The sequence below is a fragment of the Schistocerca piceifrons genome, chromosome 5, assembly GCF_021461385.2.
Source record: "Schistocerca piceifrons isolate TAMUIC-IGC-003096 chromosome 5, iqSchPice1.1, whole genome shotgun sequence".
In the NCBI taxonomy this organism is placed as follows: domain Eukaryota; kingdom Metazoa; phylum Arthropoda; class Insecta; order Orthoptera; family Acrididae; genus Schistocerca; species Schistocerca piceifrons.
Genome location: NC_060142.1, coordinates 219,297,461 through 219,323,851, shown reverse-complemented (window position 1 = coordinate 219,323,851; position 26,391 = coordinate 219,297,461). Strand labels below are relative to the sequence as shown.

At 35.8% G+C, this 26,391-nt stretch overlaps 1 protein-coding gene across 3 annotated transcripts in view; it reads right to left on the bottom strand.

The window, feature by feature from the left end:
* LOC124797877 (aldehyde dehydrogenase, dimeric NADP-preferring-like) overlaps window positions 1–26,391 on the bottom strand; it is a 201,924-nt gene that overhangs the window by 17,969 nt on the left and 157,564 nt on the right. For all 3 annotated transcript variants that reach the window (XM_047260968.1, XM_047260969.1, XM_047260970.1), the window contains exons 8-11: window positions 26,160–26,357; window positions 1,808–1,923; window positions 346–481; window positions 57–207 (exon numbers count right to left, since the gene is read on the bottom strand). In XM_047260968.1, the coding sequence (XP_047116924.1) occupies window positions 57–207; window positions 346–481; window positions 1,808–1,923; window positions 26,160–26,357 (601 nt within the window). The remainder of the gene's footprint in view (window positions 1–56; window positions 208–345; window positions 482–1,807; window positions 1,924–26,159; window positions 26,358–26,391) is intronic.

The following is a 26,391-nucleotide window of genomic DNA, read 5'->3' as shown; positions in this document are numbered from 1 at the left end:
ATAATAATTTTGTTATTCCAGCCCAGAATTGTTTGTTATATGTACTTTTGATTTACCTGCACAATTCCCCAGATGGCAACAGTTGTTAAAACACCCAACACAAACATTATAAAATGGATTATATATTTGAAGCTTATTCCACGGCGTTTCTTCATTATAAAACTTATAAGATTTAGTTTTTTCTCTGAGTAAGGTGGGTACCTCATCCTGAAATGACAAACAATAAAGATAATTTCAAAACAGATAACAAAAAAGATATTTGTTTGCTATTATTATCTAAGTTTGTAATATCAGTGGAGGAATACTTTATTGTTTACTTTCACTAAATACATGTAGGCTACTTACGAATTAAGTTTTTCCACTAAAGGATTGAAGTTTTTCCCCAAGCAACTTTTCTTGTGGGTAAAAGTGTTGAAAGTATGGACACCATGATATGCCCCCATTCCACTAGATCCAACTCCACCAAAAGGAAGTGCTTCAACTAAATGAAAGGTAAACACTGTAGTCAGCAAAATGAAGTAATAACTGCAGCATAATTTTATGAATTTACCTTATGTAAAACATAAATTATTTTTCTCACTTTCAATTAACAGTCATGTGTTATCCTCTGTGTGTTTAATTTATTTCATAATAAGTGCCAGCAAAGTTTCAAATTTAAGAAGCCGTATTTACTGATATGTTTTATTCACAGAGAACATGTTATGATTTATTGACATACATTGTTACTTTTTCATGGTATGTTGTGTGTGATTTTTTTTAAGATTTTTCACATCAACAACTTCATTCTTACTTGGATTCTCAGAGTACACTCAGAAATGAGCAAAGGAACTAGTATCTTACACACACTATAAATGCATTTGTCCCTGGAGAGAAATATAATTTGTTTTCAGAAGGTGGAGCTATAAAAACATGGTTTATCTCACAAAAAATTAGTTAAAGAACTGAAGTGATTACCAACATTTCTATTAAATGACCTTTTAAATTATATTTATCAGTTTTTCTAGTCTTTTGTTAAAATATTCTTTCTGCAGCTCAGTTACTAATTACTTAACATAGATTTATTGTATGGATTTATGAATCAGTGTTCCCTCATGAATCTAAAAATATGCTGTAGTCAATCTATAGACATATTTCAGTGATTATCAGGGTTGTGTATATGTACGTAAATTACATCACACTGTTTGCCTGAACTCAGAACACAAGAGTAACAAAATTTTTGTATTAACAAATACCCTACACTTTACTGAACAACAGAATGTAAATAGTTAGTGCTTTTAATGAACACTATCCAATTTTACCAGCAGTACACCTAGAAACTGTTTCATATTAACTTACATTCAATAAACCCCATTACGAATGAAAATCTGCAGGAGAAATGAAGGAACTCAATGAAGAGGAACAACACAGGGAGGCAGATATAAACTATATCTAAAAACATGCTACAATGGTTTTTAAAATTTCTAGTAGACTGATGGTATTATTAGTAAAAAGCCTTAAAGGATGAAAAATTTTAAATACTTATACTGCTTTAATTCATCAGTTCTTAAATTCACCTTGTCACACTCAGCCAGTTCACCCACATATTGGTAAGATGAATATAACTTTCCAATGACAGTAACGACATAAAACAATACACTTTTATGTGTAAGTGCAAAATGGTTAACTTGAATAAACTGAGCAAAAAATTTGAAATCTTTTTAAAGGGTAATGTCAATTATAGCAGTCATTTCCTGCTCTAGAGTTTTTCTCTTGACTGTGCTGTAGTGCCTGAAAGATTATTCTTCATTAGCATAAGACATTAACTTACCTGCCAAATGCAATACTGTGTCATTGATGCAGACTGAACCACTACTTGATTGCTCCAGAAACAGTTTTTGTACAGTTTTGTCAGTTGAAAAAATATAAAGTGTCAAAGGCTTCGGTCTATGGAACAGAGAATTGTGAATAACATTTAAGTAAAAATTATGAATGTAAGATGACAATTATAACAATAATAATAATATTAATAATAATAATAATACTGATTGAATGTTGAATAATCAAATACAGTTCCTATAAATAACACAGTTTCAGGAAATCATGCGGATTATTCTTCTGAATACATCAGTAAACAAATTACAAACCAAACATTTGTGTGGAACAATAAATTTTAAATTTTAATGCATTTTACATTTGTCAATATACAAATAAAAGTGTTACAAATATTTTTATTATCATGAGATCACTGATTAATTACTGAAAACTTTGGCCTTCATATACTTACAAAGCACTTTTCATAAACATATAATACTCATCTAGGGAGAAAAATGGATTTTCAATAAAAAAAATTTTAGGTGGGCTTTTAACTTGCTAGTAGGGAGAGTTTTGGTAGGGCATCGGTTAGCTTCAGCCCAGCATAAAGTGCATTTTTTTCATATAAAACTGTTCTGTGGCTATTTACATGGTATCTGAACTTCTAGCATCATGCTGATGAAGGTCACAGTTAAAGTTTGGATTTATTGTTTTCACAAGCAATATTTTTTTCAATGTAAATACATGCCTAATGGCATGCACACCTAATTTTGAAAGCAGTTTCTGACATTATTTTCTAGGTTTGGCATCACAAATAATTCTGATAAGATTTTTCTATAGTATTAATAATGTGATTAGCCAAAATGGTTGTTTAATAGGTGAAATTTGACAAAAATAATGAATAATAAGCAGTTTTTAGTGCACACATATCATTACAATATTTGCTAATCACATTTATGGCAAACATGTTTTATGACAGCCTACAGACTAAGGAATCTGTATGTATGCCCCATTTGAGGTTATTACACCTGGTTTTAGATAAATATTTGCACATATTTTTGTATTACTGCATCGGATTTAACAAAAAATCCTTTTCACCCAGAGCATATTCCTATATGTGTAGATACAACTGTCTTGATCTGGCAGTGAAAGATAAAACATACACTTATATTTTATGACTCTCCTACCCCCCCCCCCCCCCCCCCTCCACACACACACAAAAAACACACACACACACACACACACACACACACACACACACCTTTTAGGTTAAATTTATTTGTTTGATGCTTTTCAGGTGACTGCATTTTATCCCTGAACAGTTAACTGTTCTACTTGCAAATAAACATGACCCAGATAGGGGCTGCCGGCTTCAGCAATATGGAAATTCAAGTCTTGTAGGAAAGAAATGCTGTTGATTATCGAATCTGTGATGTAACTGTCAATTGTAAGAAATAAAAGCTCATTAATATTTAATGTGTCATTTGTGATTTCAGTTTTCATATACATAATTCCAGTCACTAACCAGAAACTTTCAATGTTCATTGTTACAAGAGATGCTTGTGGGAAGATTTTATGATATTCCCTATGGTTTTCCATGAACTATCAAGTTCACATCTTGCAGTGATTCTAGTATGTTGACAAGCTCACACCATAAATGTTTCACACTCATACAAGCCACTTATTGTAGTGTGTGTGTTTCTCTCTCTCTCTCGCCTTCTGTGTGTGTGTGTGTGTGTGTGTGTGTGTGTGTGTGTGTGTGTGTGTTTAAGTGGGGGCTTCATAGTAACATACGATTACAGGTATTATACTTATTACTACCTAATAAAAATGTACAAGACTTGACTTATAATATCCTGCCACTACATGTATGTTGATACACTTATGGAAACTTGCATTTTCAATTCTACCTTCATTGCAAAATATTCCTTGCACTCCTCAAAGAGGTTCTAGACCACAGGAGACACACATGCAACATATGAGCTAATTGCTGCTCATTTTGTTTGATTCACAGTGATAAGAATTAATTTGTGACCTTATAGCTGCAGAACAAAGTTGCAGATGTTTCATATAAATTTGGTTTTAGAGTAATTAAGTCACCTATAGATACCATAGTCTCTGTTGTTCAATACATTCAGCAAGTGTTTATTGACAATAGCTTTACTCGGATCTTGTTTAATTTTCCATGTGTCAATTGATAAAAACAAACACTTATAGATTCACTTTATCATTTATCTGTCTGTCTGTCTGACTATTAAAAACTGTTTTTCTCAGGAACAGGTATAGGGATCAAGTTGAAATTTATGCCACATACTAAAGACTACAGTTGTGTTGTAGCACTAAAAATTGAAGCTTCTAAGTCAAGGCAATCAAGAGATTTGGCCATTCATGTCACATATTTTGATACTCGCAAACTCACTCATCAAAATCTGTAGGGTACTCCCCATTTATGTGAAATTATGAAATTTGGCAAGAAGCAAGGTTTCACAGTACAACTAAAGAGAAAAATCTAAAAATTGTTAATTTGTAATTATACCACATCAAAAATATTTCTTTTGCCAGTTGTTATCCAACTTCAAATTTAAAATTAAAATATTCTGTACAGTTTTGGAATTCCTGGGACCAATATCTTGCCAATATAAATGTCAATAATGGACAAAAATCATCAAGATTCTCGATTACTGGGATTGATTAATGGTTTACATATATAAGTAAGTTTGTATGGAACCCTCAGAGCACAAGTCGTACTCACACCTGGCCAATTTTTGTTAAATAACGAAGCCAACAGTTGTGTTGGACATAAACCACTCCTAGACGAACATCATTTTTGTTGTATTAAGAAACTTTTAAAATCTTTCTATAGAACTGTAAGCAAATTTTTGTGTCGATAAAGAAAGGCCTAGCACAGGACTGACTAAATTATTTGTTTCAAAGGAGACTTGCTGGCTCTTATCTTGATCCTGATAATAATTAATGAAATGCTCTCACTTATAAGATTCCATACAGTACACAGCTGACATCTAAATTGTAGTAAAGACCTCAGTTACCTAAAAAATAAAGAAGATAATGCATCTGCTTGGATTTATTATTTGTTTAAAGTGAACAGGTTTTTGCTTTGTGAAAACAAAAAGCAGAAATTTTTAACAATAAAGGATGTGAAGAATTTTAACAGTTGCTGCTGCAGCCATGTTTAAAATCTAGAAATTTTTAAATCAAATGACAAATGAATCACTGAAAATTCTTGAGTTATAAGAAGACTATTAATTTTTATGACAAGTATGTGTAAAATGCATTAGTTGCAAGTTGTCTGCCATAATTTATTTGTTGTGGTATCTCATGAAACGCACACACACACACACACACGCACGCACGCATGCGCGCGCGCGCACACACACACACACACACACACACACACACACACACACACACACACAGCCGGCCACTGGTAGCCGAGCGGTTCTGGCGCTACAGTCTGGAACCGCGCGACCGCTACGGTCGCAGGTTCGAATCCTGCCTCGGGCATGGATGTGTGTGTTGTCCTTAGGTTAGTTAGGTTTAAGTAGTTCTAAGTTCTAGGGGACTTATGACCTCAGCAGTTGAGTCCCATAGTACTCAGAGCCATTTGAACCATTTTGCCACACAGACACACACACACACACACACACACACACACACACACACACACACACACACACATGGGTGGACAGAAAGAGAGGCGGGGAGCGAGAGAGAGAGAGAGAGAATCTGTGCCTTTACATGGTGCTGGCTAAGATGCACAATGCCAAGATTGTAGTTCGTTGCAGTTTGGCACGTGGAAGGGGGTTGGTTAGGGGTTGCATGTGGTGGGTAGAGCCATGTATTCAGCCAGCACCATAGAGCCTCAGGTATGTCTCTGGGTGTCGGGAGAGGGGGGGGGGGGGGAGGCATGTATGTGCACTTGTTTGAGAAAGGATTCATTCTGAAATCCAGTAAGTGTTTTTGTGTGTGTGTGTGTGTGTGTGTGTGTGTGTGTGTGTGTAGGCCTGTGAATGAATCAACACTTCTGCATTTCAGTGAGAGGTCTCCAATCATATGGTATAGTTCTGGCCTTCGGATAGGATGTTTAATTGTCTTACTACTGATGAGACTGGTGACACACCAGAGAAAACAAATATTGGACAGTAGTTTTGTTTGTTCTCAGAGAAACAATATTCATGGGAAAAATGAATTTAATCTTTACTTCTTGTTATGACTGTGCCCTCCTGTAATGTTTTGTGTTCCTGGCTGGATGAGAAGAGGGTGGTATGACAGATGGGTGGCTAGTTTTTTCTCACTGCAACACAAAATGCTCATTTGGTTAAAATACACTTTATTACAGGAACAAATTGAGTACTTAACTTCAATCATGGTCCATGTCCATATCAGAACTATATACAATGACTGACATTCCCTCACAGCTAGCTAAGGTGTGAGGCAATGACTATCACTGTGGAAGACCAGAGCAGAGTGAGACGTATTGAGGTGCAATGTGAACTGAGTCCTGATGTGATGTACTGAGGTACTGAGAGCTCAGTCTATGGTGGCAGTCTATACACACGCTGCCCAGGGGGTATTACCGGCATGCTTGGTCTACTCTTTTCGTAGATGTGCTTAGTTTCTGTGCCTGCTACATAGTGTTTCCTAGTGCTGACCAGTGTGCTGACGAAGGCATACACCAGCACATTTCTGGCAGGGGGGAGAATTGTTTGGTGTTAGAGTTTGTAACTCTGAGAATAATATATAGTTCTACATAAATGTTGGATCTGTTTTCCATACAAGTTTTGGGGGCTCTGTCTGGAATCAACTGAATGAGTGATGAAACAGTTTTGCCAACTAATCTACAATGTTTATGACAAACGTTTCTGATTACCATCTTGCTGCAGCAATGTAACAATGTGTAATTGGACTGCTTTTGGATCTACAACCAGAATTCATATGCTAACCATGGCTAGCAATAGCAGAGTGACACAAGGAGAAATTTTAAACACTCGGCAAAAGGAGAAATAGCCAATGAAGAAAAAAAATCTAGAAATGGCAGTGCTAGAAAAAATAAAAACAGTAAATAAAAATATAATCTGTGCCCCAGTTACAAAGATTAAATCCTACATAGGTTAATTTTCAGAACAGCTCCAGATGACAGAAGAAATTGGAAAAGTCTGAGAGAATTTTCTGATTTTATTTTTCAGTCAATAGCTGTTGAACTTGAAGCTAACTAGTCATTTATTGAAGCATCATTTTCAGAAGCAGAGTTGGGAGTGTTCTGCAATACATTGGCTATAAGTAGTGGGTAAAAACACAAAATGACTCCACCCCATTATGACATTATGTGTTATCATTGTGGCAAGCATAGTCACATTCAAGATGCCTGCTTAAAAAAGGCAAATCCAGCATGCACTTTGCATGTTCTCAAAAGTCTCAGTTCATGAATGTTAATGCAATTTTTTCCAAGCCCAGTAGTGGTTCTAGTATTACACAGTGCAAATCAGGTGCAGTGATGAAGTCGCGCAATTTTTCCATTCAGCATCAAGCCAATAAGTTGTTTCTCACTCTGCAGATTAGCAATATGCATGCATTTGGACACTAGTGGATCAGTGAATGTGTTGAACAGAAGCACGTATGAACTGTTAGGCACGCCTAAGCTATATAAGTCACAGGCAAGTCCTGTTTATGGTGGATATGACATTCCTGTGTTAGGTATTTGCAGCCTACACGCCACTTTTCATAACATTACCAAGATAGTTTCATTCACAGTTTTGTGCACTTGTGCCAGTGAAAATATTTTTGGCATGGATTATTTTAATTTGTTTGGTTTGCACATTCAAGACAATATTCTCTCTGCAAACTCCTCTGTGCCTAATGGACAGGGTAGCTGAACTTTGTGAGGAATTTAGTGACAGTTTCAACATTCTGAGGCTCATTTTCTATGAAAAACAATGTGCAACCACAGGTTTGCCAAGCACAGCTCATCCCTCATGCTATTAGAGATCAGGTGGCACAAAAACTCTTATCTTGGTAGGACAATGATATGATTTCCCCTGTAGCAGCCACTCAGTGGGCATCACCTTCAGACAGGTTACGCTATGTGCAGATTTCAGGGCAGTAGTAAATCTGCAGACTATGTTTGACTCTTTTCCTTTGCCTTGGTCATAGGAACTAATGGACAAACTTGGTGTAGGCTGCTTATTTTCCAAGACTGATCTTTGTGATGTATATTTGCAGCTTCCTTTGGATGTACAGTCACATCAAGTTTTTGGGATCAACACCAACATGGGGTTATTCAAGTTTTTGGGGTTGCCCTTTGGCTGTGTGTCCACACCTGCAATTTTTCCAGTTTGGTTTGTCATAGTTGACCCTGCTGCCGTTCTTTTTTGTTTGAACTATTTGGATGACTTAGTTGTTTAGATCATAATCTTGATGAACATCTTGCCAATCCCAGTAAATGTCTCAAGTGTTGTAATAAAAGACAAGTAGGTACTCCATCTTCCAGACTGTTATTTAGGATGTGTGATCAACAGTCAAGATATCTACCCTTTGCAGTCACAATTAATGTCACAGCTCCTAGATTCATTGGCTAGACTCTGAAGTGTCAGGTTGCATTTTGGAAACTGAATCATGCTTTTCTGAGTGACCATTGTTTGGTAAATTTTGATACCACTAGGCCAGTCGTGCTTGGCTTGATGCATCCTCTTATGGGATTGGTGCTGTTCTCTCTCACAATGTTGGATAACTGGTCATGCTAACTGCCTTCACACCCAAACTCTTCAACAAAGCACTGTGCAACTACTCACAAATTGAGAAGGAAGTTCATGCAAAAGTTGCAGTGCTGTCTCTGCTGCTCTCAAATTACCAATACAAAATTTTGTACAAGCCCACAGCCCACAGCTAACCCACAGCTTGCCATTTGACACATTAGAGGTTCTTGTTTCCACATTGATGTTCAGGATGATGAAACACTTGACAGTTTTTCTACTGACTGCTGATAGATTACTGAGGCAGTGGCTGTGGGTCCCATTCTCAAGCTTCTGTTGCAGTAACTCCATACCAGTTGGCCACTTTCAATTAAGTAGATCAGTGATCTGGTTGTACATTGTTATTTTACTCTTTGGGAGAACTTATCTGTCCATCAGGGTGTTATGTACAGAAAATGATCTATAATGTGTGGTTATACCACATTTGCTTCAGAAGGAAATTCTTTACTTTCTCCATCAAGGATTTTGGGGCATTGGACACACAGAGCAGCACACCCACCACCATTTTACATAGGTCAGCATATTCATTCAAATGGAACAATTGACTTCACAATGTTTGGCATGTGTGGAACACCAGGCTGCTCTGCCACAGAAGTTTTCTGCTTGGTCCAAGCCCAGTGCCCTTTGACAGCATCTGCTCATAGATTTTGTTCGTCCCTTCTGGAATTCCCATCAGCTTATTGCTGTAGATGCCTTTAACAAGTTTCTGTTTGTAGCACCCATGCAATCCACCTCAACATCTAGTACTGCAAAGAATCTGACAATTATTTTTTGCATCGAAGGTCTACCAGAGCTGTTGGTTTTGGACAATGACCCCAGTTTACATCAGCAGAAGTTTAACAGTCTTCTGACACAAACGGCATTAAGCATGTGATGACAGCACCATTCCACCCTCAATCCATGATGATGTGTGTAATGGTCGCCTAGTCATTGATATTGCTATAATCGCACTATTTACTCCCATTTATGGAGCTGGTTAGCACTTGATGTTAGTTTGGCCCCATTAAAATGCATTGTGGTAATCACTGCTGCTTGCTGGATCGCTGCTGTGTCTCGATGCTAATGCTGGCTCTAAATCTGGTTGTCTAGGGGTAAAAGATGAGGTCCCGTGTTTTTGATGTGCTTTTGATGATAAATAACAAGCGAAACCAACAAATATTTAAACTTCAAATATTTATTACTCTGGTGGCCATCATAGTTCCACTGTCCACCAAAGTCAATGACAACACAAAGTAGCACTTCTTTTACATGTTCTTTGCAATGTTTATCCACCTCGAACAATAACACACATACACACTTTACCAAAGTGACATTCAGACTCCGCTCCTTTCTTGCTGCTTGTATTTATAACCTTGTCAAAGGACTACTAAAAAGAGATATAGTTCATAAGTCACATGTACATCTGTTATTCTAATTTGTGCAGAAAAGTTATTAATTTATATCGCGTGACACAATTTAACAGGTTATTAAAATGACAGACAGATTTTTTGACTTGACAGAATAATTCTTTGTTACAAAAAGGCAGTTTTTTAGAAGTTTGTCAATTGACTTCTCTAATTTGCATAAATAAGTAAATAACATGAGTTATTAAGAATTACATTGGTTTTTGTGTAAAATAGGAGTGTTTACGTGAATACTGAGTGAAAATGGTCCTAGTGAAGAAATAGGTTTCACTGGGTGATTTTTATTTAAGGAGATCCAAAATACGTAAGTTGGCCACTATTTTTCGTACTTCATATTAATTATTTAAGATGAACTTAGTGTTTTTACATGATGACATTTGCTGTATCAGTGATCAAGTGATATTAACTTTTGTGTGGGTCAGTTATTCAGTATAATTTAATGGGTTGACTGTTTATGGAGACATGTTATGCAATCATTGTTAACATACACAATAACTTTTCTATAATCATAAATACTCGTTAAACTGGTTGATTTTGGAGGGTAACGCATACTTCGGTAAAGTAAAGCTTTTAATAGGTTCCGTTACATGTGGAATGGTTTGTCTGAGCATTCAAGCATCATATGAAAAATTTACACACTTCCCATATATGGGAGCAGGTGTTAGTGCTCTTCCCTTCGTCATATCATTCCCAGTCATGCAACACAGGCTACTGCTTCACTTGCTACATTTTCTGCAGTGGTCTTCCATAGGGCTCTAAGTTTAATGTAAATGATACCATTCTTTTCTTTTTCGGAGTTTTTGGCAGACATAGGCACAGGGAATGAGGAGTTATCACCAAAGTCATAGGTTGCTCTTTATAGGTCTGACAGGGCCACACCAGGCTGCAGAAGTGCCAGAAGAATAAGCTTCAGTTGTGTGGGCTGCATGGTCCTGCTGTGGGTTTTTCATTTGCTGATTCAGTGTCCAGGAGGACCCTGCAGCCTCAGCCATCTTTGCCTCCATTGGGTCCCACACCACCGGCACTGGAAAGAGAACCTGCAGCTATCACCACAGCACCACCACCGTTACTGTGAAGCCAGCAGCTCCAGCTGAGATGATGTTTCATTCCATGCTGGCCCAAGCTGCCAGAGTAGGCGGTCGTGTTTTTGAGGTGTGCTTGCTTGTGTGAATGAATGGTGTATGTTTCTCTTTTACTGAAGAATGCTGTGGCCAAAAGCTTTGTGTAGGTGTCTTAATTGTGCCTATCAGTAATTTAACATATCATCTTTATGGTAAATGACAGTCTTTTCCTATTTTGTTGATATTCCCACTTGGAGATTCTAGCATTAGAGGTTCTATCTGTGAGAACAATAAACAGTTCTATACGAAAGTTGGGACCATTTTTTCTACAAATTTAATGGCTCTGTCTGGAATCAACTAATGAGTAATGATGCAGTTTTGCTGCCTAATCTAAGATGCTTCAGATGAACTTTTCTGAGTACCATTTTGCTGCAGCAATGTACAATGTGTAATTGGTTTGGTTTTGGATCTACAATGAGAATTCACATCTAAGTATGGTTAGCAGTTGCAGAGCAGTGCAGAGGGAAATTTTAAACATTGTGGCAAAAGGAGAATTGGACATGTTAGGAAAAATCAAAAAAGTGAATAAAAATATTATCTCTGTCTCAGTTACAAGCATTAAATCTCAACATTTGTTAAGTTTCACAACAACTCCAGATAACAGAAGATATCGGAAATGATTGAGGGAATTCTGTGGTTTTAGTTTTCAGTCAGTTCTGGTGAACTTGAAGATAAGAAGTCATTTATTGAAGCAGCACTTTCAGAAGCAGAGTTGGAAGTAATCTGAAATATATTGTGTACAGATGATGCTATCAGAAATGAAATGACTACCAAACTTTGTTATTATTTACCCAACACTGACAAACTTGTGGTACTAATAATGACACAGAATGTGAAGAGAATGGTGATGATGTTGGTGATGATGAAGAGGGTGCAATCCAAATGAGTAGTGATAAAAGACTGAGTTTACTCAAAAACAAGATGGAAAAAATTTCAAATTTATGAAAAGGCGATAAAACCGAAACACAATTCTCAGCAGATTCACAAGATAAATGTAATTTTTTTTTGTTCTTTTAGGGCACTCTTAACTCATTTAGTGACAGTGATGGATATCCATTTAAAAAATGGATCATTAACTGAGAGGAAACGGAATTTTTAATGGGTTGGAGTCAGCTACTAATGCTTGTTTAAAAAAAAAAAAAAAAATAAATAAATAAAAAAATCTTGAAAGTTTAGATGATGTTTTTATTCACTTTAAGAAGGGTCTTACAGTGTGGATTGCACTGAAAAACATGTTGCAAGAAGAATGTGACACACAAACAAGTGCTGCAGAGATCTGCTAACTGGTGTCTTGGTGAGACAAGAAACGGAAGAGTCTCTTCAAGAATAATTTCTTGTAATGAAAGAAATTGCCATGCATGCTGATATTGATAATAGCTGTGATTTATGGCACAAAACTTCTGTTTTATCACAATGGAAGTGTGAAAACATTTAAGGAAGAAAGAAGCACTGCAGAAATCTTTGATGTCATGTAAAAAAAAAAATAATAATAATAATGAAAGTTACAACAATGAGAATTTCGGAGACTCCAGTGAGAAAGGTGCTAAAGACTCAAGTTACAGAAATACTAGAAGAGCAGCTTAGGATTCAAACAGAAAGTGTTTCAATTGTGATGCCATTGGTCACATGTTCTGTGATTGCAACCAAAAGTGTAAGGGAAAGAGATGCTTCAGTTGCAGTGACTTTGGACATATCACATGTGAATGCATGGCAGGAGAAGAATAATCAGAGGGTGACAATGAATGAAAACATTTTAAAGAAGAGTATTAACAATAATATATTTAATAATGTGTGAATAAGTAAATGAGAGGTGCAGGTGCTCATTGACTGTGGCAGTCAACTTAATTTGTTATAACAACATGTTTATGAGATTACTAATGTTACAAATTTGCAAGATACAGATATTGTCTTGATAGGATTTGGGAAAAACTTCCATATCCCCACAGAGATGTTTTGCAGGCATCATTGAGATTGATAATGTGAAAATTGAAACAGATATTTATGTAGTTTCTAGAGACTATATGAATTTAGAAATGGTGGTTGGGAGTGATCTTCTAGACCAAACAAGAACAGAGTACTAAAATGAAGCCAGAAGGGAAACTTGTGTTATATACATCCACGTAGAAGATAAACCAGTGTTAGATATTGAAAGCTTTGTTAGTGATGAAACAAAGCAACATAGCTAAGGTTTAGGGACTAGACTAGTTAACTCCAACAAGACAAAGTCCGCTGATGTCAGAACAAAGAGTATTGTGAGAGATGAATAACCAGAATATAGCAGACCTAGAAGATTTTCATCTGGAGGGAAAAAAATTGTTTACAAGCAAGTGCAGATGTGGCTTGATCAAGGAATAATATAACCAAGTTCATCTGAGAATGCTAGCCAAGTTGCAGCTGTGAAAAAAATAGAGAGTGTCACATGTGCATGTAACACAGAAAATTCAACAAAATCACGGTGAAAGATTGTTACCTCGTTTGTGACACACTCGGGGCAATTGCAGTTTAAGAGTGTTTGATTATCAAATTTTATAAACTTTTTTTTTTTTGGGCATTGGCTCAAAAGAACTTTACATTTATAAATATTTACTGACATGGACAATATTATAATACCAATAAAGAATGATGATGAGACACTTCAGCCTCTTGGTTCAATGTTAAAAACTGCAGCAAAATGTAGTTTGGAAATTAATTTTGCAAAATGCTATCTCTTGAAGAGCACTGATGAGTTCCTTGTGTATGTTGTATGGTGTGGACAAATCCAATCTTCTGAGAAAATAATAGCTATTCAAAAGTTTCCAGAAACAAAATCTATTGTAGCAATGCAATGTTTCCTAGAACTAACAGGATACTTTAGGAAGTTTATCTCAAATTATTTTACAATATTTCCAAACATATGAGCGAGTGAGAAATAATGGAGAATATAAGTTCGAAAAAGGAGGAGAGGTAAGCATTCAAGACGCTCAAAGATATCATTTCATCAAATCCAGTTTTAAAAATCTGCAACCCAAAATGTGGAACTGAGCTGCACACAGATGCAGGCAAAGAAGATTTGGAGCTGTGTTATTAAAAAACTACCAGATGTTGACAAGTTCCATCAATTATATGAGAAAAAAAAACAACATGTGAAAGGGAAGAATGTTGTAGTTATGAGCTTGAAATTCTAGCTATTTCCGATGCCTCAATGCAATTCCAAGTGTAGTTGATAGGAATGTGTTTTAAAACTTTAATGAACTGCATCCAAAACACTATGGATAAGAATGACTTGTCACCAAGAGTAGCAAGATGGGCTTTAGTCTTTAAAGAGTCTTCCTACACCATTGAATACCAATCTGGTTCTAGGATAAATATGTAGATGCCTTAAGTCATGTAAATGTACTGTCAGGTTTTGCAGATGCCTTAATAGCTAAAATCAGGAAAGAAGAAGAGAATGATGATGGTTTGGCAGCAATCAAGAGTATTCTCAAAGAACGACCTTTTGAAAACTTTTTATTGAGAGATGGCTTTATTTTCAAACGTTATGCTGGAAGATACTTTAGTGGTTCCACTCACTATGCAGTGTGAAATCATCATGCTTGTGTATGAGAAAGGTCATTAAGCAGTTAAGTGAATTTAAGTGGAAGTGAAACAACTGAACTATGTAGTTCATTTATCTTGTAATTGATCTGTTAGGAAACTTCTTGTTGCTATTGACATTTGCACAAATATGTGTTGTATCCATCTTGGATTATTATATTGTAGTTAATAACATTTGTCATGCTGAAGTTTATATTATTATTGTTGTTATTATTATTGTGTTAACACTGACAACACCAATTGCATGTAAATATGCTCAACAATGGAATAAACATTTGTATTTGTATCATATTCTAGACATGTATTGTAGCTAGGGAAAGGACTCATTACAAAAGGCAGAAAGTTTTCTTTCTTTTTTATGTGCTTGTCGACGACTCAATGCTTCTGCTTTTCGATAAGAAGTCTCTTATTATTTGCTTTAATAATATGTAACAAATCTGGTTGTGTTCATGACTTTTTGTTACACAAAATAAATCCATTGGAGCATGCCTTAAAAACCAGACCTCCATAAAAATTGCATACCAAACATTTGATCTCTGTAGAAAAGATGATGACTGTAGGAACCATTGTTATTTTCTGTGTAGTTTGTGGAGCTCCAGTAATCAGGACCTAGTCTAATTAATTTATTTTGTAACAACAACAGGTCGTGAACACAACTCCAATTTCCAATGTCACATCCTTAGATTCCATATTATATCCAATTAAGTAAGTTTATTATCCCAGCTTTAATGTACAACTCAATACATTGCAACTTTGATTATGTTGTCATATTGTTATGACTGTGTTTATTACTTCCACATTTAATAACAATTATCTAACCTCATTTGAAGTAATTTAATGGCCTGCAGATAATAAAGTTCTAGAGATCATTTCATATGCAAGATTATGAAACTGCACAAATTGAAATTATATATATATATATATATATATATAAAACAAAGATGATGTGACTTACCAAATGAAAGTGCTGGCAGGTCGATAGACACACAAACAAACACAAATTTTTTTAAACCTAGTGCTGGTCTGGAGCAGGTGACAGAGGATTTAGGATCACTTTGCAAAGATTTCACTAAGGAAGACACCGTGGTTATAGTGGGTGGGGCAGGTAACAGTATTGACAGAAATCCTGGGTACAGTATAGAGTGTGACCTGGCGAAGATTGCATCAGCATCGAAGCATACTAGTGTTGAGTTTGTATCTGTTCTTGGGCGCCATGACCGACCTCATTTGAACTCTTCTGTCAAGAGAGTTAATTTGGAGCTGGAACGGCTGCTCATGTCGGGTGCGGGGTCACACATTGGTGTGGTTCATGTTGATTCTCTCAGTAGGTGGGATTATACTAGGCATGGCCTTCACCTCAACAGGAAGGGGAAGGGTAAATTGGCTGGGGAAATAGCAGGAAAGTTAAAGGGGGGAGGCACTGTCATGAGTGGTAAAATACCAGTGGTTATAGGATTCAGAAAAGACCCTTTTTTAGGGTAGGGAGGACAGAAAGAAAGCAAATTTTAAGAGAGGTTAGAACTGAGACAAACCTTCAGTTTGAAAAAGAAATCAAAAAACATAATTCCAGCTTATTACATCAGCATAAACAGCCATTGGTTAAGAATTTTCAACTGTCAGCAGATATTTTAACTCCACCCAATTTTAACTCAGACAATGTGAAATGTCAGCTATCTTTATTGCATCAAAATATTCGAGGACTGAGAAATAAAATTAATGAATTAACTATATGCATAGATGAATTAGAGTCTTCAAACCCAGCTGACATAATCTGCCTCTCTGAACATCATGTGACCACTGGTATAGAACTTTTAAGTGTTACAGGGTTTAGGTTAGCATCTCACTTTTGTAGATCAGAAATGGAGAAAGGAAGAGTTGCCACATTCATCAGGAACTGTCATAAATTTAAGAACATAGACATTCATAAATTTTGCCTAGAACAGCATATGGAAGCATGTGCAACAGAATTAGATTTTCACAAAAAAATCTTTCATAATATTAAGTGTATATCGAGCACCTGCAGGTAACTTTAATCTGTTTGTAAACCACCTTGAAGCTGTACTGGCCCATTTAATAACCAAAAACAAAGAAATAGTGGTTGCTGGTGATTTCAATGTAGATTTCCTTAAAGACTCTCCGAATAAGAACTTATTTGAGTTAGTAACACTATCATTCAACTTAATTCCCACAGTAAAGTTCCCCACTAGGATAGCCACTTGCTCACAAACAGCCATTGATAATATCTTTATAGAAAAGTCCAATGAACAAAATTATATTACAAAACCAATAGCCAATGGCCTCTCAGACCATGACATGCAGTTCCTTCTGTTAAATGTTAATACTGAACAGGATATAAAATCTGTTAAATCTGAGCTCAAGAGGGTAATCAGTAAGCCAAAAATTGATTATTTTAGGACACTCCTCAGAGACATTCACTGGACTGATGTTTACAGTGCTCATGGCATGAATGAAAAATATAACATTTTTGCTAATAAAGTGCTTACCTTATTTGAACACTGCTTTCCCCCAAAACTTACCAAGGTTAGAGGAAAATCTACAAAGAAGCCATGGATTACTCGAGGAATAAGGGTATCTTGTAAAACAAAAAGAAAACTGTATCTGTCAATCCGAAACATTTCCAATGTTGATGCTATAGCACATTATAAGAAATACTGCAAAATATTAAAGACTGTAATATGGATGTCAAAGCAAATATATTACAAGGAAAAGATAGTCATATCAGATAACAAAATAAAGACAATATGGGATATAGTGAAGGAGGAGACCGGTAGGACCAGACATGAAGAGGAACAAATAGCATTAAGAGTAAATGATACATTGGTGACAGATGTGTATAGTGTGGCAGAACTTTTTAACAAACATTTTATAACTGTTACTGAAAAGATGGGGTTGTCAGGTTCGGTAGATGCTGCTATGGATTACCTTAGACCAGACATTTCAAGTAATTTCCATAATATGAATTTGACCCTCACTACCCCAACAGAAATAATGTCCATCATAAAATCTTTAAAATCAAAAACATCTAGTGGGTATGATGAAATATCAACAAAGTTAATTAAAGAATGTGATTCTGAGCTAAGTAACATATTAAGCTATCTGTGTAACCAGTCGTTTATCAGTGGAATATTTCCTGAATGGCTGAAATATGCTGAAGTTAAGCCACTGTTTAAGAAGGGAGATAAAGAAATAGCATCAAATTTCCGTCCAATTTCACTGTTACCAGCATTCTCAAAAATTTTCGAAAAAGTAATGTACCGTCGTCTTTATAACCATCTTATCTCAAATAACATACTGTCAAAGTCACAGTTTGGATTTCTAAAAGGTTCTGATATTGAGAAGGCTATCTTCACTTACAGTGAAAATGTGCTTAATTCATTAGACAAAAAATTGCAGGCAACTGGTATATTTTGTGATCTATCAAAGGCATTTGACTGTGTAAATCACAATATCCTTTTAAGTAAACTAGAATATTATAGTGTAACAGGAAATGCTGCAAAATGGTTCAAATCTTATATCTCTGGCAGGAAACAAAGGGTGTTATTAGGAAAGAGCTTGATACATGTCTATTAGGCATCATCCAACTGGGAACTAATTACATGTGGGGTCCCACAAGGTTCCATTTTGGGGCCCTTACTTTTTCTTGTGTATATCAATGACCTTTCATCAGTAACATTACCAGATGCCAAGTTTGTTTTGTTTGCCGATGATACAAACATTGCAATAAATAGCAAATCAAGTGTAGTCTTAGGAAGATCAGCCAATAAAATATTTGTGGACATTAATCACTGGTTCCTAGCCAATTCTTTGTCACTAAACTTTGAAAAAACACACTACATGCAGTTCAGAACTTGTAAGGGGTGTCCCAAGAGTATATGTCTAACATATGATGACAAGAAGATAGAAGAAGTGGACAGTGTTAAATTCTTGGGATTACAGCTTGATAATAAATTCAATTGGGAGGAGCACACCACAGAACTGCTGAAGCGTCTTAACAAATCTCTGTTTGCAATGCGAATTTTGTCAGACGTAGGGGGTATAAAAATGAAAAAGCTGGCATACTATGCTTACTTTCATTCCATAATGTCATATGGGATTATTTTTTGGGGTAATTCATCAAGCCAAGCTAAAGTTTTCCGGGCACAAAAACGTGCAGTAAGAATTATATGTGGTGTGAACTCAAGAACATCCTGCAGAAGCCTGTTTAGGGAACTAGGGATACTAACTACAGCTTCCCAGTATATTTATTCCTTAATGAAATTTGTCATTAAAAATATATCACTTTTTCAAACCAACAGCTCAATTCATGGAATCAATACTAGAAATAAGAATAATCTTCACAAGAATTTAAAGTCACTTAGTCTTGTACAAAAAGGTGTGCATTATTCAGGAACACACATTTTCAATAACTTGCCAGCAGCCATAAAAAGCTTAACAACCAATGAAATTCAGTTTAAGAGAAGCCTAAAGGATTTATTGGTGGCCAACTCCTTCTACTCCATTGATGAATTTCTTAGTAAAACCAACTGATTTGTATATAAGTACAACATAACTTCTGCACAATTTCAGTGCAGTAATGTGTTCACTGAAAATTTGTGTGTGTGTGTGTGTGTGTGTGTGTGTGTGTGTGTGTGTGTGTGTGTGTGTGTAAGTATAATCTAACTTCTGCACCATTTCAGTGCAGTAATGTGTTCATTGTAAATAAGTATTACAGTAGTTGTATTACATGTTTATTACCTTATAAATAAATAAAAAACGTTTTTTATTTTAAATTCAGTGCATTAGTATTTGTAAAATGACTCTTAGTGTTCATTAAAAATGACGATCATTCCACTTGGGACCTGTGGAATGGTACATTAGCTTATTTGTTTTAGTTGTAAATATTTGTCATGTATTGTTGTTTTTCTGACATGTTCCACATCCAGGAGGACCTCCTCACTACGGATCAATTGGAATGAAAGTAAATCTAATCTAATCTAATCAAACATACACACAAAATTCAAGCTTTCGCAACAAACTGTTGCCTCATCAGGAAAGAGGGAAGGAGAGGGAAAGACGAAAGGATGTGAGTTTTAAGGGAGAGGGTAAGGAGTCATTCCAATCCCGGGAGCGGAAAGACTTACCTTAGGGAGAAGAAGCACGGGTATACACTCGCACACACACACACATATCCATCCACACATATACAGACACAAGCAGACATATTTGAATGTCTGCTTGTGTCTGTATATGTGTGGATCTTGGCGCAGTGTTACACCGTCCGGGTTATCTGGATACTTCCCACTAACACCAACCTATCCGAACTCCGGAGATGGGAACTTGCTCTTCAATATCCTTCCCGTTATCCACCAGGCCTCAATCTCCGCTAATTTCAAGGTGCCGCCACTCATACCTCACCTGTCATTCAACTTGGTGCATGGCCAGCACATCTTGGCACAGTGTTACACCGTCCAGGTTATCTGGATACTTCCCACTAACACCAACCTGCCCTTCAGTATATCCCCTCCTCTCGTTATCTGCCAGGCCTCAACCTCCGCTAATCTCAAGTTGCCGCCGCTCATACCTCACCTGTCTTTCAACATCTTTGCCTCTGTACTTCCGCCTCGACTGACATCTCTGCCCGAACTCTTGGCCTTTACAAATGTCTGCTTGTGTCTGTGTATGTGCGGATGGATATGTGTGTGTGTATGTGCGAGTGTATACCTGTCCTTTTTTCCCCCAAGGTAAGTCTTTCCACTCCCGGGATTGGAATGGCTCCTTACCCTCTCCCTTAAAACCCACATCCTTTCATCTTTCCCTCTCCTTCCCTCTTTCCTGACGAAGCAACCGTTGGTTGCGAAAGCTAGAATTTCGTGTGTATGTTTGTGTTTGTTTGTGTGTCTGTCGACCTGCCAGCACTTTCATTTGGTAAGTCACATCATCTTTGTTTTTTTATATATATATTCATGTTCATGGATTTGAAATTATTGATTTGGCAGAATGTGAGTGGTTGAGTGGTTGAAATTAGCTGATTTAATGCAACTTTTTGTATTAAATATGCAAAAATTACGAAACAGAAATTCCTGAAAACATTGTAAAATGTCAAAGTTGATTATTCAAAATGTATAGACCTTAGTCTTTAGTGATCTTTAACACGATTTTAAAGGCACTCCTTTGTATTAAGCAATAAAACTTTAGCATTTAGACCTCTGTAAAGGAAGACAATCATGATAGCTAAGTAGCATAGTTAGAATTTGCTCATTTCAAAAATATTTGTTCAATTTTATGAAATTTTGTATAAAATGTTTGCAGATAAGTCGTTTTTCATCATAATTTTACAATAGTATTAATACTTGAACAACATGGCGGTGAAAAAAGGTTCACGAAAATCGAGTTCCGCGAAAAACGTAAAAAAGAATGAGTCTTTATGTATTCAGTGCAAAAAAAGTATCGTTGTTCGACCTGGAAAATGTTACTGCTGCGAAGTTAAAGCAAAAAACGCAAACGAAATCATTACAAGATCAAAATCTAGTGAATATACCGTAGCAAATGCAAATTCAGTGACATCGACATGTAAACATTGCGATGATTTTCGTCTCGTTTTAACTGCAAAAAACAGTGAAATCAGTGAACTTAAAAGGACTGTAGCCATATTGGAGAAACAGCTGCAACATCTTGGCTGTAAAACTCAACAAACAGAGCATGGTCTGAACCTGGAAGAAATATCAGCTACGAGTGATGTAATCAAAGGAAGAACTACTGTGGAAACCAGTACAAAACTTGGAAATAATAAAGTAAGTGCATCAAATAGTTATAATGACAAACGTGATTCCACAAACAATGTCAATCAGGAACATATGAGTCCAGATAATAATTACAAACAACAACAGCCGTGCACTGTAAATTTTTCGCGCATGTCGCATCCTAAACAAAGAAATGTGATTAAAAAATCAGTCGACTGGCCTCAAGTGTGCAAAAAAGAACAAAAAGTGTTGATTTTTGCCGATAATCATGGACGTCAGATAGCAGAAAAGGTAGCAGATACACAAACTAACGCAAGTGTCCAAGCCTTTGTCAAACCAGGAGCAGGCATTGCAGAAGTGACAAAAACAGTGGTAAAATCGTGTGAAAACCTTAACCCAAAAGACTGTGTCGTAATTTTTGCAGGTGCGAATGATGTTGCCAGAGATAAAGGTAGTGAACTCATCACTGTTCTTGAAAGTGTGCTACCCAAATTAGGCAACACAAATGTAGCTGTTGTAAATCAACCACACAGATACGACCTTCCTCCTTGGTCATGTGTAAATAAGTTAATAGAAAGAGTAAACAAAGAGATAGATACTGTATGCAAAAAGTTTCTGTACGTGAACTTAATAAATGTAAGCACGTTAGACAGGTCCATGCACACCAGCCATGGCCTTCATTTAAATCACATTGGGAAACAATTTTTGGTTGAAGAAATCTGTCGTCTAGCAAATTGGAATCACAATAGGCCTAATATAGAAGCAGTCCAAAGTACTTTGGACAAATGGGTCATAAAGAAAGATGCAATGTCTTATAAAAAGGGTGAAAGGTATTTTTTAGGGAAGTAGACTGTATCACAAATAAATGTGATGCAGAATTAAATTGCAAATATAGACTGAAGATTGTACACCAGAATGTACAGTCATTAACAAACAAAGTTGATGAAATAAATATACTCCTCAATAGTGAATGGAAAGATGTTTCAGTGTTATGTTTTTGTGAGCATTGGTTACAAAATGAGTATTTTCAGTACTTAAAAATATTACATTTTAACCTTGCAAACTGCTTTTGTAGAATGGAATCAAAACATGGGGGAACTTGTATATATGTAAAAGAAAATGTAGATTATAAGAGTATAACATCTGTTTGCAAACTTGGTTGTGAAAGAGACTTTGAAATCTCAGCTGTAGAGTTAATGTCTGAAAACACTATTATTTTATGTGTGTATAGATCTCCTGTTAGCAACATAAGTCTTTTTTTCAAAAAATTGGACCTTGCTTTAGGCAAACTTAAGACAACTGGGAAAACAGTGGTACTATGTGGTGATTTTAATATTGACTTTCTGAGCCATAGCCCTCACAGGGAAACGTTTTTAAATATTATAAAAGCCCACAATCTTTGTCTTACTGTTAGCTCTCCAACACATGTAACTAAAACTAGTGTCACTCTCCTTGATCAGGTATGTGTAAACATGGACAAGTGTACATCAGAAAACTTTGATACTGGCTATAGTGACCACCTTTCACAATTACTGACCATACCTGTAAATCACACTTCGACCAGTATAAAAAATGTTATCCATAAAAGGATTTATAGTGGGAAAAATATTGAATGCTTCCAGTACCTAATCAGTGAACAATCTTGGAGAGAAGTATATGATACCTCTAATACTAACGAAAAGATGGAACATTTTTTGAACATATTCAAGCATAACTTTGACATAGCTTTTCCACAAAGGAAAGTTATTTCCAAGAGCACAGATAGATTCAGAAACTGGATTACATCAGGCATCAGAGTATCTTGTAAAAGGAAGCGGGAACTTTTTCTGCAGTCAAAAACTAACAGCAGTCCAGAATTTATTAATTATTTCAAAAAATACAAGCTAGTTTTGAAACGCATCATAAAGGAGGCAAAAATTAAGGAAAATGACAAATATATTATGAAGTCATCCAATAAAACTAAGTCCATGTGGAAAGCTGTGCAGGATCTTACTGGGAAGAAGACAACTCACAAAAATATTGTGATATCATATGATGGCAAGAATGTCACTGACCCTAGGGAAGTTGCAAATAGTTTCAATTCTTACTATGCAACTGTTGCTGGGAAATTAGTGAAGGAAAAATTTGGAAATCCACCTAATACAACATGGAAAGAACTTTCATCTATTGAAATAAATAATATATCCATGTTCCTCAGTCCAGTAAGCCCAACAGAGCTCTTAAATACCATTAATTCACTGAAGAGTAAGTACTCAACTGGTATTGATGATATTCCAGATTATATTATAAAAATAACAGCAAGACAAATACTTTCACCTTTATTGGACATATGCAATTCATCCTTATCATGTGGTGTCTTCCCTCAGCAACTGAAAATGGCAAAAGTAATACCCCTATATAAAAAAGGTGATCATCAATGTATGGGTAACTATAGGCCTGTGTCTCTATTGTCAGGGTTTTCGAAAATTATTGAAAAAATGTTCCTTTCAAAACTAATTACATTCTTCGACAAGAATAATATTATTTCTGGGTGTCAACATGGCTTCAGACCACAGAGATCAATTGAAACTGCCACTTTCAATCTGATAAACCATGTCGCAAATGCAGTGGACAACCACAGAAATATTTCAGGTTTATTCTTGGACCTAACAAAAGCTTTTGATGTGATTGATCATTCTATAGTCCTGAGGAAGCTCGAATGGTATGGTGTAAGAGGTGTGCCAAATCAGTGGATCAAACCATATTTGGAATATCGTTCTCAGGTAACTGAAATTAAGTACACAGAAGGAAATGAACTCCAGGTACACGTTTCAGAACCATGTGGACTAACTCATGGTGTTCCACAGGGCTCCATTTTAGGTCCCTTTCTTTTTTTGGTCTACATTAATGATTTCCCATCACACGTTAGGGATTCTGAACCAGTACTGTTTGCAGATGACACCAGTCTATTGATTGAAGGGAATAATGAAGAAAATCTTACTGCATCTGCAAAAGATATTACAAAAGGAGTGTCTGAATGGTTTACCAGAAACAGGCTAATAGTTAATCCCCAAAAAACTGTACTAATGAATTTCCACACTGATCAAAATAAAAATCCGGCACAACCTGTAATATGTATAGATAACCAAAACATTAGTTCTGTCAATGAAACTAAATTTCTTGGGATTCATATCCAGGAAAATCTTAAATGGAACACTCATATCACAACCCTAAATTCAAAACTAGCAAAAATGAGCTATGTGGTAAGAATTCTCTGCAACAGTACTAGTGCAGAAACAGTTAGGGCTGTATACTTTGCTCGTGTACATTCAATACTGAAGTACGGTATCATTTTCTGGGGAAATGTACATCAGGCCATAACAGTTTTCAGGAAACAAAAGACAATTATAAGAATAATGAAACAAGTGAGCAGCAGAAAATCATGCAAACCTTTCTTTAAAGATCTAAAGATCCTACCCCTTCCCTGCATTTATATACTGGAAATAGTCACGCATGTCAAAAAAAGCATACTGAGAAAAGAAAACCTTTTTCCTCAAAACAAAAGTGTCCATGATTACAGTACCAGGTCAGACAGTGACATACACGTCAATCATTGTAACACCACATTATGCCAAAAAGGTGTATATCATGCAGGAACAAAACTTTACAACAGATTACCAAGACATATAAAATCTCTTACTGAACTACAAAGCTTTAAAAAGTCTGTGACATCCTACCTTCTGAAAAACTGCTACTATTCAGTCTCACAGTATCTTATGCAAGAAAAAATGTAATTTGTATCTTTAATTGTAGAAATAAGTTATAAATATACAGTATTTCAAAAATTTTTAATTATTAACTGTATAGATCCAATTTGTCATAAAAATTTATAAAATTTATGTTTGATATTTGAAAATCCAATAGCCAAAAAATGTTTTCTGTCCAATATCCTGTGTACAATATATGTACTTAAAAAGAGATTTATATGGACAAATAAATAAATAAATAAATACTAATGACGTACTGTTTAAATTTTACTGATTACTACTGTTACATATAATGGATGGATGCAAGCCCAAGTGGAAGCTCTAGAGGCTTCACAACCAGTAAGATGCCAATTGTGAGTTGATTTATGAGTTTCAACGAGTTTATGTAAAAGGTTAATGCTGTATTCAGAGTTGAGACAGTAAAAGATTACACGAATTAAAAGTTCGTGTTTCATTCCATACTTTGAAATTGGACTTAGAGGGAGAGAGAGAGAAAGAGAGAGAGAGAGAGAGAGAGAGAGAGAGAGAGAGAGAGAGAGAGAGACAGAGAGAGAGAGAGAGTTATTTAGTAAGCTTCCACTAGCTGTACAAGATGTTCCTAGGCATGCAATTAAATACAACATGTTATATTACCAATTAGCTGCACATCCATTCTATCACTTGAAACAATTGATTACTCATTACTGAACAATGGAATGTCCATAGCATTCTATAGTTTTTATAATATCATTACTCATAACATTATATGATATCAGTAGCTCACTTACTGTATTTTTGTGTAGACCTTTATTCATGTAATTACTGTAAATGTAATGTACTTGACATCAAATATCCTACTAATATTATTATGATCACAGCCTTCACTTGTCAGTGCCTACTAGTAATTTATTACATCTTTTCAGTTATTAAACTCATAAATTTGTTTTAACTTGTTTACCAGAATGATGGCACATTGTGTAACAATTAAAATAAAAATAAATATTAGCTCAATGTATCTCTAGTAAAATACTGGACTTACCGATTATTTATGAATTTGAGAGCCTCAAAAGCACTGTCTACATTTATTATAGGAAGAATTGGTCCAAAAATTTCTTCCTGCATAACAGGTTCTGATGGTTTAACATCAGTGAGGATTGTTGGACTAATAAATCTTTCTGACTGATCAGTTTCACCTCCTATAGCAACAGTTCCATTACTGAGGAATGCTTGTAACCTCCTACAAATAAATGAAAAAAATTTAACACAGATCT